This window comes from Cervus canadensis, chromosome 33 (assembly GCF_019320065.1).
Source record: "Cervus canadensis isolate Bull #8, Minnesota chromosome 33, ASM1932006v1, whole genome shotgun sequence".
NCBI lineage: Eukaryota > Metazoa > Chordata > Mammalia > Artiodactyla > Cervidae > Cervus > Cervus canadensis.
In genome coordinates this window covers 35,947,151-35,964,706 of record NC_057418.1, presented here as the reverse complement: position 1 = coordinate 35,964,706, position 17,556 = coordinate 35,947,151, and the positions used below count along the sequence as shown (strand labels likewise).

The following is a 17,556-nucleotide window of genomic DNA, read 5'->3' as shown; positions in this document are numbered from 1 at the left end:
CCTCCCTGCTCCCAGACCACGCGTCCTGCCGCCAAGGACTCACGCGCTGTGTGTCCCCAAGGCAGTAGTGAAGCCACTGGAGGCCGCCACCGGAGCTGGTCTGTGAGATGCTCTAACGCCGGAATTAGATGCTCTAATCTCGGCCCCAAGAGCATTTCTTGGTCAAGGGCAGGTGTCCAGGAAAACGAGGACCCTGGCCTGTCTCCCACCGTGGCCAGCCCTTCCTGTGGCTTCTTTTGACACCCAGCTAGTGTAGTGTTGTGAATCTGTGAGGACCTAGACACGCAGACCTTGTCTGAATTCTCCTTGTTCTGTTGTGTGAGTTTAGATGGTCAGCTCACCTCCCTGGGCCTCAGTGTCTCCACCTCGTAAATGGGTTCACTACCTCTGGTTCATAGCATTCACAGTGTATCACAGAGATGGAATGATAATGCAGGCCCAGATCTTCAACAGTCATCACCAAATCCCTTTAAGCCAGCGTGTCAGGGTGCCGCGCACAGTGGCCATCTGGAGTGTGTCCACGTGGGTGTGAGAGGCTAACAGAGGCCAGGAGTGGTTATCTAGCAGGTTAGGGTAATAAGGACCCTGGGGAGGACGCCCTGGCACCACCTGTGGGGCACAGACTTCAGTAGGCCTCCCGGAGTAATGCTGAATCTTGAGGCGGTAGGAGGGGGCAGGAAGGACGCCCTGGCAGTGGCTGTGGCCCCACGGAGGCTGGACACTCCTATGCACACAGGTGTGGGCGCGGTGGGCCCAGGAGGAGAGGTGCTGCGTGTAGGAGAATCCACTCCCCACCCCTCGGGCTCTGCTTCTAAAAAGGTCACGTTGGTCGGCAGACTGCAGGTGACCTGTGGGGCCCAGTCTTGAGCCCTGAAGGACCATACTCTGGGGAGAACAGCTGGAAAGCAGGGAGACAGGAACACTGTGGAGACAGTATCACGGCAAGTTGGAGTCCCTGCACACGGAACCCACTCGTGACACAGTGGCTGGCGGTCTCATCCTCTGGTTCGGGTGATGGGGTGACTGGCCGTGCCCTACCTGGATGACACAGACTGATGGAGCAAGCTTCCAGATTAGCATTCTAGAACATGGAGTGGGGGGCTACTCCTTTCCCGGGCATGTCATTGATCTTCCTGGGTGGAACTCTAGGATTTTAACAAATAACGTCTTTGTTGAGCACTTTACAATTTGTGGAGCACTTCCTCATTTTGGTTTCCTGCATGGATTGCCGGTTTTGCAGTGATGAGCTTGTGAGCAAGGTATAGACAGGTTTCGCAGAGGGGTCTTTCTCACCTCGGCACTGGCGAGTTCTGCACGGGCTCGTCCTCTGTGGGGATGTCCTGTGTGCTGCAGAGACTCATCAAGATGCCAGTAGCAGCCTTCCCATCACCCCCAGTTGTGAGACCCCAGAATGTCCCCAGACGTTGCCAACTATACCCCTTGACAAAGTCAGCCCCGGTTCTAGAGGCTCAGAGGATTTCGGCACAGTCATAATTGGAAGAGTGGGTAGGAACGTCATTCCAGATGTTTCCCTTTCTGACGTACATCCCACAATGCAGTGCTTCTCACCGCGCATCTTTAGATCATGCTTACCTCACCGTAGCTGCATTGAATTTGCTCTCTGATAAGGAGGATGTTTATATTCACCTGCACCTGTTTGGTGTCCAGACTGCATCGTCTCATTTCCAGAGTTACTTTGTTCATGTTTAGAGTCTCTTGTTTCTTAATCATATTTTCTTTAAAAAATATATATTTATGTACTTATTTAATTTTGGGCTGCACTGGATCTTCACTGCTTCGTATAAGCCTTTCTTTAGTTGCGGCAAGCCGGGGCTACTCTCTTGGTGCGGTGCTCAGGCTTATCGCAGTGGCTTCTCTTGTTGGGGAGTGTGGGCTCCAGAGAACAGGCTCAGGAGTTGTAGAGCACACGGGCCTAGCTGCCTCGCGGCATGTGGGATCTTCCCAGACCAGGGATCGAACCCGTGTCCCCTGAACTGGCAGGCAGATTCTCAACCACTGGACTACCAGGGAAGTCCTGTTGATCCTATTTCGTTTCTTTTATTTCCTTAAACACATTAAATTTCATTTTATACCCAACACCTGGTTAAGTCCAAGAGCCAAAGTCCGAACGTCTGATTCTGTAGTCGGCTGTCTTGCTGACTTTGCTGACCCCCTCCTTGTGTCCCTGTTCAGTGGCTGTGAGCTCCTGGAAGCTGTATGCAAGGAATTCTTTGAATCCTGGGTTTAAAGCAGATTTCTCTAGAGAGCATTTCTGTGTGATTCTGCTGGGCCCCTGGGCGAAGAACCACTTGTGTGTGTGCTTAGTTGCCCAGTCGTGTCCGGCTCTTTGTGACCCCATGGACTAAAGCCCGCCAGGCTCCTCTGTCCATGGAATTCTCCAGGCAAGAGTACTGGAGTGGCTTGCCATTTCCTACCCCAGAGGATCTTCCCAGCTCAGGAATCAAACGCACATCTCCTGTGTTGGCAGGCGGGTTCTTCACCGCTGGGCCACCGTGTGTAGGAGACACTGCTACATCCTTTCTGCTCGGGCCCTGGGACGCAGGCCACTCTGTGAGCAGCCCCTCCTGGGGCCTCCCTGGGGCTGGGGCTGCCCTGCTCTCTCCTGCAGAATTCCTGACCCCCAGACATCACAGCTCTCTTGGCAGGGTTTGAAATAAAGGAGGGGGCGTCCTCCGAATCCCTGAAAGCCCTCTGGGCAGAGGGAAAGCAAGGTGAGAGGGCACAGACTTTGCCAGTTACCTTCCTGACAGAAGCCTGCCTCCCCTTTCTGCCCAGGGTGGCCTGTTCCCAGAGAAGGACCGTTCCCGGTTATCATCCTTGGGATTCTCAAATCCTTTGCCTTCTGTGTTTTCGGGACTTGGTACAAACTTTAGTTTTCATTAATCAATCATGAGATTTTATTTGTTCCAAGCTCTCATTAACCCTGTTCTTCCACATTCTGGGACCTCACTTCCTCTGTCTGCACAGAACACGTCTCCTTGTCCCCAGAGCTCACCCCAAAGCGCCCTACTCCTCGGCTTCTCCAGTTAGGGTCGACTCTTTGTTCATCTCTGTTCATGGAGCATGTTTTTTTTTTAACATGTTTCTTCCACATTATGTAAAACCTACATCAGATTTGTCTGTTCATTTTCCTCCTTGAGCACACAGCTGTGAACTTCTGGAGGTCAGGGGCCATGTTGTAATCACATTGTACTCCTGCGTGCAAAGCACAGGGCCAGGTGCTCAGAGGAGCTCCGTAATCCTGTGTTCAACCCATTTGAATGCACACCGACCAGTCTGGTCCTCTCTTAGAAGCAGCAGTGGCCATTGAATTCAGTCCCAGATGAATCATGCTTAAGTCAGGAAGAGACTCAGGATAATCAGGGGTTTCTGAGCTCTTGGTCTTCTCTCCAAGCCTCCCCACTCTATCATCTGGGACCAGCCTTTATTAAGCTCATCTTTTCTTTCCCAATATTTGCTAGGGATCGCTTGGAGTCAGGTTAAAGTGGGCCCTGATACCTACCCAAGGTCTGCTGATCTGGAGGGTTTGGTTGCATTAGTACACACCGTGGTGGCAAATGATTGCTAGAGATTTTGATATATCTCTGTTTTACCGGGACAAAAGCAAACAGACTTGTTCTAGCAATGAAATAAATTCCTCAGTTGACATATGAAAGCTACTTTTCTTTTTCTTTTGAGATGTCCAAGTTCAATAGAGCCATTTTGTAGCATTCGAACATGGGGGATCCTGAATGTCCCATAGACAATGCCTTTCCTGTCTTGTTACAACAAGTCAAATGCTCTTGTTGGTGAAACACAAGCCTTGATCTGGACCGACCCCAGGTGTTTGTCTTGCACAGGGTGCCCTTGAGCTAGCATCGCTGGCAAGCCATAATCCTGCGTCTGACTAGTTGTATCATCTACGCACAGCCGGCCTCTTCCTCATTCCTGGAGCCGGTGACCAGCCTGATGTCTGCTGTCCATCAAGTGCTGTCTTTGCCAGAGCAGCCACGTGGCAAAGCCCTGGCCTGTCTCTGTTTGCTTAGAGCTGGGACGCCTGAGTGGTGCTGGCAGGAGACACAGGGTGGTAGGAAGCTCCTCTGCGGAGTAGGGATAATGGCCCCCAAGCAGAATCCTTGCAGGAAGCAGGACCCAGTCCGGGGCCTGTTTTCATCTTAGAGATGCGCAGTGGGAACACAGAACGTGCAAGTGTGCTCAGGCTCATCCAGCAAGGAAATGGCAGCGCCAGCATCTTGATACTAAACTGACTGTGCTTACCCCCGCTAAACCCCAGAGAGAGTGTCTGACCTCACCTGCTGACCCAGGTGCAGCATGAACTTACCAGTTCTTTTCTGGGAGCCTCTGCTGTTTACTCGCTATAGCAAAGATAGCCTGACACCAGTATTAATGCAGCCTTTGATTAAGCCAGGGGATCATATGACAGGTAGATTTTTCACAATCTGCCTGGCAAAGCAGTACTTGTCACACAGCGCCACGTGCACGGATGCTTCTGGACTTTTCAGGGCGTGGTGGTAGTTTGTTAATGAGATTGTCTGGTCCGTGTTTTAAACAAAAATACGTGGACAATGCACAAAAGGAAAACAGAAAAGGCTGCACAAAGTCTAAAGGTCACAAATCTGAACTGGCTTCCAGCCCTCTGATGAGCATTTCTGGTGGCGGGGGGTGGGGGTAGGGGGCGCGGGAAACTGTGTTCCCCTTTAAGGCAAATCCCCTGCAGCCCTACAGCAGCAGCTGGTTTCTGAGAGCCCTGACTCAGGACACTCAGGACGCCCGATAAATCTTCCGTTTGGGTAATTTTCTATATATGGAGTCGGAGGTCATGGAGAACGGATGTATGTCTTTGTTCTCCAAACACAGCCGCGGAGGCTTCTCCAGCTGGCTGCGGCCGCCCTGGGCTGCGCGGGGGTCCACTCAGAATCGGGCAAGGACTGGCGGACCCCCAGGTCGGGCGTCCAGGCTGCGGGGACGCGCTCAAGGGGAGGGCTGCTGGGGCCAAGGGGCGAAGAGCGGTGTAGAGCTCACGCGTGCAGGCTCCTGGCGCACCCTCCACCCCGTTTTGTTCCGTTTTCTATAAGTGTTTGCTAATCAGCAATCAAAGTTTTGTTCTGTACAGAAACGCATGAGGGCCAAGTCCTTATATGGATGCTTTAAGGAAAGAAAACATAATGACACCCCAAGCTAGGGAAACAGCCCAGCAGGCCAACCAAAGAGAGAGAGAGAGACAGCGACAGTCGCTACTGCTGAGCAGCCGCGCAGCTCGCCCCGCGCGGCGCCGCGGTCCCCTCCGCGGGCTCATTAGGGATGCGCCGCCGAGGGCGCTGATTGGCGGAAGGGGCGGTGGGGGCGGAGCCACAGCAAGCGCGTACGCGGAAGGAAGGGGCGGGGAGAAGAAGCGAGAGCCTGGGGCAGTGGGGCGCTGGGCGCTGATTGGTGGCAGTGGAGGGGAAACGAGGAGGTGGGCGTGGCCGGGCGTGGCGGCGGGTTCTGATTGGTGGTAGTGGTGGGGGGCGGGGCAGGGAGGGGCTGTCCGGGGCTGGTTGTCCCGGGCCGGAGGAGGAGGAGGAGGAGTAGGAGGAGGGGGAGGGGAGAGTCCGGGGCGGCAGGCTCTGATTGGCCGTAGTAGCAGAGGGCGCGGGGCGGCGGGTTCTGATTGGCGGTAGTGGCTGTGGGCGGGGCTCAGGGGGCGGGGCTGCCCGGGGCTGGTCCTCGCAGGCTGGACCAGGAGGAGGAGGAGGAGGGAGAGGGGGGAGGGGGAGGGGAGATCTCGGGGCGACAGGTTCTGATTGGCCGCAGTGGCGGAGGGCCGGGAGTGGCCGCGGGCTCTGATTGGCGATAGTGACTGTGGGCGGGGCGCAGAGGGGCGGGGCTGCCCGGGGCTGGTCCTAGCAGGCTGGACCAGGAGGAGGAGGAGGAGGGGGAGGGGAGAGCCTGGGGCGGCAGACTCTGATTGGTCGTAGTGGCGGAGGCCGGACGGAGCGGCGGGCGCTGATTGGTAGTAGTGGCCGTGGGCGGGGCGCGGAGGGGCGAGGCTGCCCGGGGCTGGTCCTCGCAGGCTGGACTAGGAGGAGAAGGAGGAGGAGGAGGAGGGAGGAGGCGGGAGCGCTGGGCCCCCGGCCGCTGTGGCCGGCTCGGCCTGCCCTTTGTGCCCGCCGCCCGCGCCCCGCGCCGATGGCCTCCGTCCCGGGCTCCCCGGCCGCTCGCGCCCGCGAGCGGACCTGACCCCGCGCGCCTGGGATGCGCCGGGGATGCGCGTCCTCCGGCCCTGCGGCTCCTCGCGGCTGGGCGCCGGGCGATGGAGCTGAGCATGAAGAAGTTCACGGTGCGCAGGTTCTTCTCCGTGTACCTGCGCAAGAAGTCGCGCTCCAAGAGCTCCAGTCTTAGCCGACTCGAGGTAAATGCCCTCGCCTCTGAGCGCGCGGGTACCCCGGTCCCCACCGCGCCCTGGAGGAGGCTGCGGGTCTTGGGGCCGTCGCGAGCCCTTACGATTGTCAGATGCACGGTCACCCTGCGACCCGTGTCAGGGAGCTAAAGTTGAGAGCCGCTCCGATCTTCCTAAAACCGAACGTTATTGTCGGGACTTGGTAAATCCTTGGACGGGTCTTCGGATCCTCAGCGGGAACTAAGCTCTACCCGCGTTGAGTCTCTAACCAGTTTTTTGTTCCACGCTCTGTGCAGGATTTGGGGTAGTCACCCCGGGTGCCCACAGGGTGCTCTGGGTGGAGAGGATTTCAGCCTGTGCCGCTTGGGGTGGCACCTCAGAAGTCCCAAGTACACAGCCTCCCAAGCCCCACCCTCGGCTGGTGTTGATCAGGTTTATTTTACAGAGACCCAAAGCCACACAGATACTACCATGTAGTGTAGATTGTTCGTGTATTTGAAATCAGTGTAGAATTGACAAAAAGGGATTTTTTTTTTTTTTTTTAAGGGCAGCACCACAATCCACCTGGACTAGTCTGAAATGGTGCTCCGTAGTAAAGTGCCTGATGCAATAGCCCTGTGCCTCTGGGTGTGATATGGATTCATTCTGAAACCCAGAGGACCCTTTTCTCCGGTCCTACATCTTGTCATCTTCGGGTTTCCAAGTAGTCTGTGCACGGTTCTCTAATGTGTTTTGTATTTCAACAATCACATCTTATTCTCTGCATTCCAGTGTCCAAACTACATGGTTGAGTCTGTAGATGACCAAACTGTGAAGCATGTTTAAGTGAAAAAAAGAGATATTATGGATTTTTTTTTGGGGGGGGTGGAGCTAGTGGACACAACCTAGAGATTTCTTTTGACATTGTCCTCGCCTTTGCCACAAGGCTGGCACCTATGGAGGTTTTGATGTGTTTGCTTCTAATGAAGTCACATCAGTGGGAACAATGTCACATTTTTCATCTTGGGTTTCTTTGTCCTGGCTGCCATGATATTAGATAGAGGCGTGGGTTCTGTAACAAGAGATCTTTAAGCGAAGCTCTGGAGTAGACTTGAAAGCAACAGAGAAGGACTTGTTTTAAAAGTTTCTGTTATGAAATCACTAAATCAGAATTTTAAGGACTAGGTAGGATCTTTGTGACTGGTTTCTGAGGATAAAACATATCTTTCAAATACAACTGTTAATTCAATAATTCAATAATGGAGGAGGGCTACCTTTAAACCTCATGCTGATAAAGAAGCATAAGTTCATTGGGATAAGTCATCTTCCTGGATGCCAGGCATTTAAAAAACACCAAAGTGGACAAGAACAGAAACTCAGAAGAGTTTTTACCTTCATACCTAAATGCCAAGTTTATTATACAGCTTCTTGTCTCCCTCCATTCATGTCCTTGCCCAGGGGAGGCAGTGAACTCTGGTGTTGTTTAGGAAAAGGAGCCTAAACACTGGCCCTCCTGGATGCCAGGAATCCTATGGGCACGATACATTTACCACTGGTGTTCTGGGCTGTGGACGTGCCTCAAAAAAGAATACAATAGGAACCAAGTGGGGAGTGGGGACTAAGAAGTGATGTTACTTCAGTGTGAAAATAAAATTTCTGCATACAAAATAAGCTATAAATAAACCATCAGGCATGCAGAAGGTCAAGCGGATGAGGGAGAAATGTAGTCTGTCAGCACATGATCAATGAGCAGTTCGTGTGACCCAGGTGCCCTGGCTGGAGGTGGACAGAAGTGCTGATAAAGATGCCCAGCACTGATTCAGTGCTCCACTCTCTGCAGACACTGTCAGCAGCTGCTCGTAGTTGATCCCTGTGAAAATCCAGGTAGACATGTGTTACTATCCTCATTCTACTGCTAGGGAGGGAAAACCCTGAGAGCAGAACCTGAGAATCCTGCTGAAAACTTAACAACCAAATCATCCTGCAAGTGTTCGCTGAGATCCTACTGTGTGCGTGTATAGGCCTGTTCTAGGCTGTAGGTCCCGACACCTAGGACGCAGCAGTCCTGGCCTCGTGGTACCTCCACCTGCCGGGGCATCTACTGAGTGCTGACCTGTGCTTCAGTCCAGTAAATCCCATATTCCTGCCCGGCTGCCATCCAGCATTCCCCAAAGAAGCCTGTCTATTCAGTAGCTCAGTTGGTAAAGAATCTGCCTGCAATGCAGGAGACCTGGGGCCAACTCCTGGGTTGGGAAGATCCCCTGGAGAAGGAAATGGCAACCCACTCCAGTATTCTGACCTGGAGAGTCCCATGGATAGGGGAGCCTGATGAGCTATAGTCCATGGGGTTGCAAGAGTCGGACATGATTTAGTGACTAAATCACCACCACCATTCATTCATTCAGTTACAGATTAGAGACCAAGAACCACTCACCAAAAAAATGTGAAATTTAGGAAGGAGGTTTGTCAGTTATTTGAGTTTGAGAAATAGGACGTATAAAGTGCTTAACATGGATGTGCATTTCCTCTATTCGGACTAATGAAAAAGATAGCTCATTTTGTAAGAAACTTATTTTTTAATTCTTTCTGTGAAATTTATATTTTAAAATAGACTGAAAAATTTGTTTTGTTCAAATTCAGTATCTAGTGATATTAACAGGAAAGTAGCAGTAGTTATTATATTTGGAGATTGAAACAGTATCATCTTTATCAAAAAGGCTCCTAGGGAGGGACTTAGTGTTTCATACTTGCTTTTACATTTGACTTGACTTTTAGGTTTAGAACTCAGCATTTGGTAAACTCTAACGAACAGAGAAGCCAGGTTGCTTAATATAAGATTTGGAATCAGTTTATAAATTACAGCTTAAATGTTTTTATAGTGTATCAGCATTGTGCCAGCTGAGTTGGCTAAATCATTTACTGGCAAGAATGATTTGGGGGACTTCTAAATGTAACTTGGATATCTTGAATCTATTTCTATGTGCATACCCTAGAAAGGCTTCAGGGCTCAGCCTCTGCCAGACCCTCACCCCCAAGAAAGCTCTGATCTCAGGTCATTGGCAGCGTTGCCTAAGAACCATAGCACTTCTAGAAGGTGTAACTATTGCCTCATCTAACTGTTCACTTTATAGTTGAAAAAATGGGGCCCAGGGCAGCAAAATGACTTGTTTATGCTTCTAGCATGTTTGACAGGAAGTTCTTACTATGAGAGCATGTGCTGTCTCTTATTAATTTTAGCCATTTCAGGTTGTGTGGTTTTTTGTAATTTACCATGGATTAGAAGATGCACAGATGAAGGCTATTTTCATTTTTAAAAAGAAAGCTACTCTAGGGGATATTTTTGGAATGTGCTCCATAACCTAAAATTATCCTAGAGAACCTTTTCTGGAATTTGGGAAGTTCTCGGTGGGCTTTGCAGTAGAGCCACTGAAATTGGAGTCTCACTTTTACCTCTCACAGCAGGGCAGTTCCTTCAACTCTCTCAGCCTCGTTTTTCTCCTCTGTGAAATGGGGATGATTGTGACTCCTATTTCATGATTCCGAGCTACTATACATAAAGGTTTAACATGGAGACTGGAAGATAAAATCAGTAATCAATCATTGTTAGCTATGGGTATTGATAAAGTATTTCCCAGATTTATTGGTGTTTTTCATGTTGATCAATGTCTACTGGTTCTGTCTGAACCTGAGATCGCACACCCCCACCCCACCCCCCGCACCGTCTCCCCCGAGGCCTGCAGATCCCATGGCTTGTGCCATGTTCCAGCCTGGTAATTAATTAATCGTTGAGACGCCGTCCTGAGCACCCTGGGGAAGGAAAGGCAGAGATCAGTTCTCACAGACTGTTTTCCAGCCTGATTCGTTTGATAGCAGTGGCCCCTCTGGCTAAGATGGAGCTCCCAGGCATCTGGCCTGGATATCGCTGTTCCTCATCCTTATCTTGCCTGTCACCTGGGGTCCAGGAATGCATTACAGTGCAGGTCCTGAAGCCGAGGCACCAGAGCTCAGGCGGGTTCTAGATCAGAAACCGCCCTGCCATCGCCGTGCTGACCTAGCAGATCTTGGGGAAGGAGGCCTACCCAGCACCCCTCGGTACCCCAGGAAAACCTCCCAAGTGTCCGCAGGCTCCAGAGCATGGCTCAGGGCTCGGTCAGGTTCAGAGAGGTTGGCCAGGAAACATTCTGGAGAAAATACTGGGCTTTGATTAATGAAAAGGGATATCGTTTACTCGGGGTAAGACTTATCTACCAGTTTGCTAAATGGATCAGTACTCAAGATCAGTTCATTTAGGGAACACTTCTTTTGCTTGGGGTTAGCAAAGCCAGGTGGAAAAGGAAATGGCAACCCACCCCAGTGTTCTTGCCTGGAGAATCCCAGCGACGGGGGAGCCTGGTGGGCTGCCGTCTATGAGGTCGCACAGAGTTGGACACGATGAAGCGATGAAGCGACTTAGCAGCAGCAGCAGCAGCAGCAAAGCCAGGAATTTGGTTCTCTTTGTCATTTCACCTGATTTTGATGTTTTTACTGAAAGACATTTGGGGGTGAATGAGAAGGACAAAAGGCAGGTCCTCTCCCTGGGGTGGGGCTTCGCAAGTGGCACTAGTGGTAAAGAACCCGCCTGCCAAAGCAGGAGACGTCAGAGAGGCAAGTGTGATCCCTGGGTCGGGAAGATCCCCTGGAGGAGGGCGTGGCAACCCACTCCAGTGTTCTTGCCTGGAGAATCCCATGGACAGAGGAGCCTGGCGGGCTGCAGTCCGTAGGGTCCCACAGAGTCGGACACGACTGAAGTGACTTAGCACCAACACACGCACTCCCTGGGGTCTTGATAGTGGTGAACTCTGGAGTGGAGAAGAGTTTCATTCATTTATTTGCTCATTTATCTACACATTCAAAGAGTTTTTAGCACATACCATGTGCCCCATGCTAAGCAGTTGAGAGATAAACATCGGATCCCTGCCCTCAGCGAATTTAATATCTAGGGAGAGAGGCAAAGACACATATGGAAACTGCTCTGTAGGGTGGAAGTCCTGTGAAATCACTGGCATCTTTGGAGTTCAGTGGTTAATTATATCAATTGTCAATTTGTTCCCATTTCCAATGCTTACAGATAATCAATCATTATCTATGTGCACATATGAATACATTTTACTTACCCTGTTTAAAGGAAACGTGGTATCCTCATAAAATAAAAGTTAAGGGACTATTAGCAAATATAGCAATGTTGGCTCCATTCTGGGGGAAAAAAAAAAACAAACTTCCTGGAAAGTTAAAGCATTCAAACTTATTCTTGATCCTTGATTGGTAAGCTCTTCTTGATGTTGGGAGGTTTCCAGCAAAACCATTTGCAATTAAAATAATTTTCAGGTAGTTTCAGTAAATGCACCCAAAGAAATTCTATGTTAATCCTTGTTTTATTGGCCTTTTGGACAGCAGCAGCGACAGGTCGGTGGAGACCACAGAAAGAGTCCACTTTCAGCCTCAGCATGTGCCTTGTGCTCAGTCGTGTCCAACTCTTTGGGACCCTGTGGACCGGAACTTCCCAGGCTCCTCTTTTGATGGGATTTTCCAGGCAAGAAGACTGGAGTGGAATGCCATTTCCTTCTCCAGAGGATCTTCCCCCCACCCAGGGATCAAACCTGTGTCTCCTGGGTCTCCTGCATTGCAGGCAGATTCCTTAACTGCTGAGCCACTGGGGAATTCCATTTTAGTGAATACTTAATTTGCTTATTGTTTTACTTATTTATGCTTTGTTCCGTTTTGAAGACACTAGACTTAATTCCTTATTTGTGATCTGCTTATCTTTGCAATTTCATTACACACGTTCTTTCCTTACATCTAGGAAAACACCCCCAAAGTATTGTTTCTTATTCAAAAACATGTAAAAAGACAACTAAACATATTGAGATTTCACCCCTTTAAAAAAAAAAATTGTTTGATTGAAGTATAGCTGGCTTGGGCTTCCCAGGTGGCTCAGTAGTACAGAATCTGCCTGCCAAACAGGAGATGAGGTTCAACCCCTGGGGCAGGAAGCTCCCCTGGAGAAGGAAATGGCCACCCACTCCAGTATTCTTGCCTGGAGAATCCCATGGACAGAGGAGCCTGCAGGGCTACAGTCCATGGGGTCACAGAAGAGTCTGATACCACTCCTAAACTCCTAAAAAAAATACGAATCCTAAACTCCCATCCGTCCCTCCCCCGCTCTCCTCCCGCTTGGCAACCACAAGTCCGTTTCTGTGTCTGTGAGTCTGTTTTGTAGATTCACCCCTTTTTCTTTCACCTCTTTGGCCTGTTCACTGAACGTCCTCCACCACCCTGATGTAGCCAAGACTTGTGTGTTAGTCACTCAGCTGTGCCTGCCTCTTTGCGACCCCGTGGACTATAGCCCACCAGGCTCCTCTGTCCATGGGATTCTCCAGGCAAGAATACTGGAGTGGGTTGCCATTTCCTCCTCCAGGGGATCTTCCCAACCCAGGGATCGAACCCAGGTCTCCTGCATTGCGGGTGAATGCTCTACCATCTGAGCTACTGGGGAAACCCTCGCCAAGACTATTTGTGTATATTTTTAATGCATGTAGAAGTGCAGGAATGAAATAAAATCACGCTAAGTAAAAAATGGCATATCTGTCCACATCAACTGCTTTGCCAATTACCCAGGATTGCATGCTGTTTCTTGCATGTCAGGTGGACAGTTTCTTAGGTGAGGCAAATTAATAAGTGGGTCACAGGTGCTGGGACTCTGAGACAGAGGCTGGAGCAGGAGGTAAAGAGTGATGTTTGCGCAAGAGCCCAGGTGTGGATTAGTCCCTGTGGGGCTCCAGTGAGCAGTGCCCTTTCAGATGTGGGGAGACTGGGGTGAGTGTGTTCTGTGTGAGTCTAGCTGGGAACCAGTAGTTTAGCCAGAAAGGCTCTTTGGTCCAAGCTTCTGTGCGTGTTAAGTAAGCAAGCCAGTGTAGCTAAAAGCATTCTCTAGAATGCACTGCTATTATTTCCAATGACGCTGGGTTGTGTTGTATTTTTCCCCCAGCAGCATCACGTGTCAGCTGATGTATTTTCACTGGTAAAAGCTAGTAAATTAAACTCAAGTAGGAATTACCAGCAGATAGTCTATAAAGCTGCAGTGTGATTTAATCAAGCAAGCGGCTCAAATATATTCAGTATAAAATATTGTTCATCGTATCTGACTTGCAGCGGTGTAGGAAGCCTTCCCTGCCGGTGAGTTGGCTAAGGCGCGGCCATGGTGGTGCAGGTGTAATTAAACCCCAGGAGCCTGCACCCCGGGGGGAGAGGTGACTGCGGTGGCTGTGAGTATGTTTCACGCAGTCTGGTCACTGTGGCTGATCCCCAGGCGGGCAAGAGGCAGAGTGTGGAGCCACGAGATGGGCGCCGACAGAGCTCTCCCCCTTCAGACTTGAGCCCGGCTCTCCCAGCCCGTCTTTCCCACTGGCCGGGCCTTGGGCTTCTGTGTTGTCCTTGGTGAGCCCACCGTGCCCGATTTCAGCTAGAATCCTGCTGTGTCGATTCAGAGAGGACCCCCGGCCAGCCTCAGTGTTTGAGCACCCTTGGCATGTGGTCCAGTTCCTCACCCCACATCCCCCAGGCGAGGTGTGGCGACCCTGACCTGCCTTCAGCTCAGTTTACGAAGAATTGCCCTGCCCCCCACCTGCCCCTGGGCTGCAGATCCTACCCCAGCCCCAGGTCCTCCTCTTATGGGATGGGAGCTCCGTCTCGCTCCCCTGCTGCAAACCCATGGCAGTGGTCCCTTGAATAAAGTCTTTCTCACTGTCTTTAGCAAGTGCCAGAATAATTTTTCATCAGCGGCACCTGTTATTGTTAGAAATCTGCTTGTGTGCCTTGATATCCCTTAAAGGGGGTCCCAGGAACACCACTGATCAGACAGCCCTGACCTATTCCAACCAGCACACACTCAGCACCCGATCTTCTCCAAAAGCTTTGGTTTGCCAGCTCCCAAGGCTGCCCTGATAGCTCAGTTGGTAAAAAATCCGCCTGCAATGCAGGAGACTCTGGGTTGGGAAGTAAAAAATCCGCCTGCAATGCAGGAGACTCTGGGTTGGGAAGATCCGCTGGAGAAGGGAAAGGCTACCCAGTCCAATATTCTGGCCTGGAGAATTCCATGGACTGTATAGTCCCTGGGGTCGCAAAGAGTGGACACAACTGAGTGACCTTCACTTTCACTCAAGGGTCTGCAGGCTGTCCCACCCTGAGAGGGTGGCAGGGGTGCTGTCCCCTCGCCCCGACCCCCTCCCCAACCAGAGGTCCCCTGCTCCCCCCGCCGGCTGTGCTGGGTCTTGCCAGCCCCGGGCACGTCCCTCTCCTGCCCGCTGTCGGCCGCACCGGTGGCGAGGCTGTCCTCCAGTTGTTAAATGCCGGGCAGGTCGGATGTGCCCAGTGAGGGAAGCGTCTGCCCTTGGGCTCTGTGGCGTTGCCCACAGCTGGCTGTGATGGACCCCGTCTGGAAGGGGGTCTGCGTGTCGTTGTGGGGAGGAGAGGTCGTCCTCCTGAGCCAGCCTCTCCTCCCTGCCCTTCTGAGGAGCCCCCCGCTCCCAGTCAGCCCTGTCCCCGCGAGGCCCGCTTCCCTGGGCCGAGCTGCCGAGAGGCTGCTGGCAGCGACGCTGTCGTCCCAGTCCCTGTCATTTTAAAGGTAATTCAGGGAAGTAGCAGCTCTGGCGGAACAGAGAGGTTCCCGCCGCTCCTGGTGTCAGCCCGCTAGCGTGGGGCTCAGGAGCCAATGGAAGTGGTCTGACTTCTTAAAACTGCTTTTCCTTTTGGCTCTTCTGCCCTCCTGTATTAAATTAGGGAGATTCAAAGACACAGATCAGCGGACTTCCCGGTGGGCCAGTGGGTAAGACTCCCCGCTTCCTCCGCAGGGGACTCGGGTTCAATCCCTGGAGTGGGAACTTAAGATCCCCCATGCCGCTTGGCGTGGCCGAAAAAAAACCCACACGTGAGAGGAGGATTTATCAGCCTGGGTGTCTGCAGTCAGCGTGAGCTGTGACATTCTTTGTGTCGGGGCACCTGGCCACACTGTCCGCCCCAAGGCGGCTTTTACTTGTTAAAATGCACGGTTATTAAAACATGTGGCTGTTAAAATGTGCGGTCGAATCTTTAAGGAACAGGGATGGAGGAATTTTACTTTGAAAGTATCCCTTTTGGAGCAGTTGTGGTGGAAACGCGCTAGTGACTGTGGAGCAGATTGCTCCTTAGGCCTCAGTTTTAACACTTGTGGCCCAGGATAGTTGCAAAGTTTCTGCAGCTGAGATTAGATACGTTAATTTTCAAATGTATGTTTTACATCCAAAGGATAACGAGGACGATCTCTAAGGATGGAGAATGCGGAAAGCTTCTTATGCTGAGCAGTGAGTTGAACACGCCCTGGGGAGGGTGCTGTGGACAGCTTGCACGGGAGGGGGGTGTGGGGGCCACCCACTGGGAGGAGGCTGAGGGGCCAGGTGGGCGGGCAGGGGAGCCTCCTCACGGCCAGTGTGCGAAGGGGCCAAATGCGGGAGACACGGTTGTCCTATGACTTCCTGCTCTGTTTGGTTGACTTTGAAGATTAAGTAAAGGAAAAAAAAAAAAAAAAACAGATAAAGCAGAAAAGAACACATTTTTAGAACATCCTCGGCTTCTGGCTTTCCGCTTTAGTTTGTACCCAGCTGAGGGAAGAGGGCAGGTGGGCTGCCGGAATAAGCGAGCGATGCTTGCTACCTGCCTTCATCCCAGAGAACTCCTAGAAACAGCGTGAGGCTGGGCGCGACTTTTGTATTTCTAGATTTCAGCAAAGAGAGAATGCACAGATTTGGATGTGTGAGGCACTCAAGACTTTGCAGAATTCACTCCAATAGAGATGTGAATTAAAATGCTGAGCCTGGTGGGCCGTGCTGAAGCCGGTCTGCGGAGGGTGGGCATGCACTCGGCTGGGCACTCAGACCCCTGCCGTCGGGCTCCGTCAGCACATCGCTGTGTTTCCTTTGACTCGACGTTGCGGTTCACGACCGTGGAACGCCAACAATGGGCGTAAGAAAGTGACAGTGATTTGAGTCACTGTGATTGTGTTCGTGCGTGAGGGAGGCGGAAGAGGGGCACCTCTGAGGGCACTCCACCCCATAGGGCGTGTACTCACTAGGGGTGACGGACACTTGCCCAGAGCATCTCAGGAGTCTGGGAGCTTAGCAGAGGCCTCTCACCTGCTCTGGGATCCACGGCCCTCCTCCCCGCCCCGCCCCCAGCCTGCTCCATCTGCGGTGCTCCTCCCTCCAGTACTCCTCCCTCCAGTCCTCCCCTCCTGTGACGTCTGCCACTCAGGCCCCGCCCACCCAGCCCCGCCCCGCCCATGCCCGGCCTCCCCCACGGAAGCTGACCCGTGGCTGGCATTCAGGGCCAGCACCTGGCCCTGGAGAGCTTGCGCTGGGACGGGGACGTCCTGTGGGAACCAGGAAAAGGAGTCGTTGCCATGTGACCGAGGGTGGCATGGAGCGCGCTGCCCGAGTCCCAGTCTGCAGGGGTGGTCCCTGCTCAGAGCCACGCCCCGTCTCACGAGGAGGGTGCTGGGTGGAGAAGCCCCGAGCAGAGCTCCTCCCTTTGGTTTGGGCTCTGCCCCCCATTCCTGCGGAGTTCTGGGTTTCGAGAAAGTTCACAGGGTCACAGACGCCCCTGCACGGTCAGGCGGGGCCTGGGGAAGTGGTGCTCCCTTGGCTGGTAGGGAGGACCCCCCTCCCCCATCCCCTCTGATGGCGTCCTCCAGGTGGGCCCTGCTCTGTGCGACCTCTGAGCCTCCTGGCTGTGCATGAATTTGCATAAAACCTTGAACCCACGTGTGTCTCATCTGGGACCCATGGAGCTCTGCTCTGGGGGCTCTGTGTCCGGGACCAGCCATGAGTGGCCGTCGGGACCGCTGTCCTGCTGTGTCCCCCACACGTGTTCTCTGGGGCCAGCGTCTCCTGCAACACGTGTGAAGTCCGTGGAGGTCTTTTTGGAAGTCTCTCTTAGGTATTGGGCTTCCTCAGTGGATCAGCAGTAAAGCATCTGCCTGCCAATGCAGGAGATGCTGGTTCAATCCCTGGGTCAGGAAGATCCGCTGGAGAAGGGAATGGCTGCCCAGTCCAGTATTCTTGCCTGGAGAATCCCATGGACAGAGGAGCCTGGCGGGCTGCAGTCCATGG

General features: G+C 52.4%; 1 protein-coding gene across 5 annotated transcripts in view; it reads left to right on the top strand.

Moving 5' to 3' along the window:
- Positions 1–17,556, top strand: part of RPS6KA2 (ribosomal protein S6 kinase A2) — a 279,876-nt gene that overhangs the window by 110,551 nt on the left and 151,769 nt on the right. Inside the window, exon 1 of one of the 5 annotated variants that reach the window (XM_043457443.1) lies at positions 6,066–6,412. The exons of the other annotated variants lie outside the window; for them this stretch is intronic. Within the exon in view, the coding sequence (XP_043313378.1) occupies positions 6,314–6,412 (99 nt within the window). The 5' untranslated portion in view covers positions 6,066–6,313. Of the gene's footprint in view, positions 1–6,065; positions 6,413–17,556 lie in introns of those variants that run through there. 5 annotated transcript variants of the gene reach the window in all.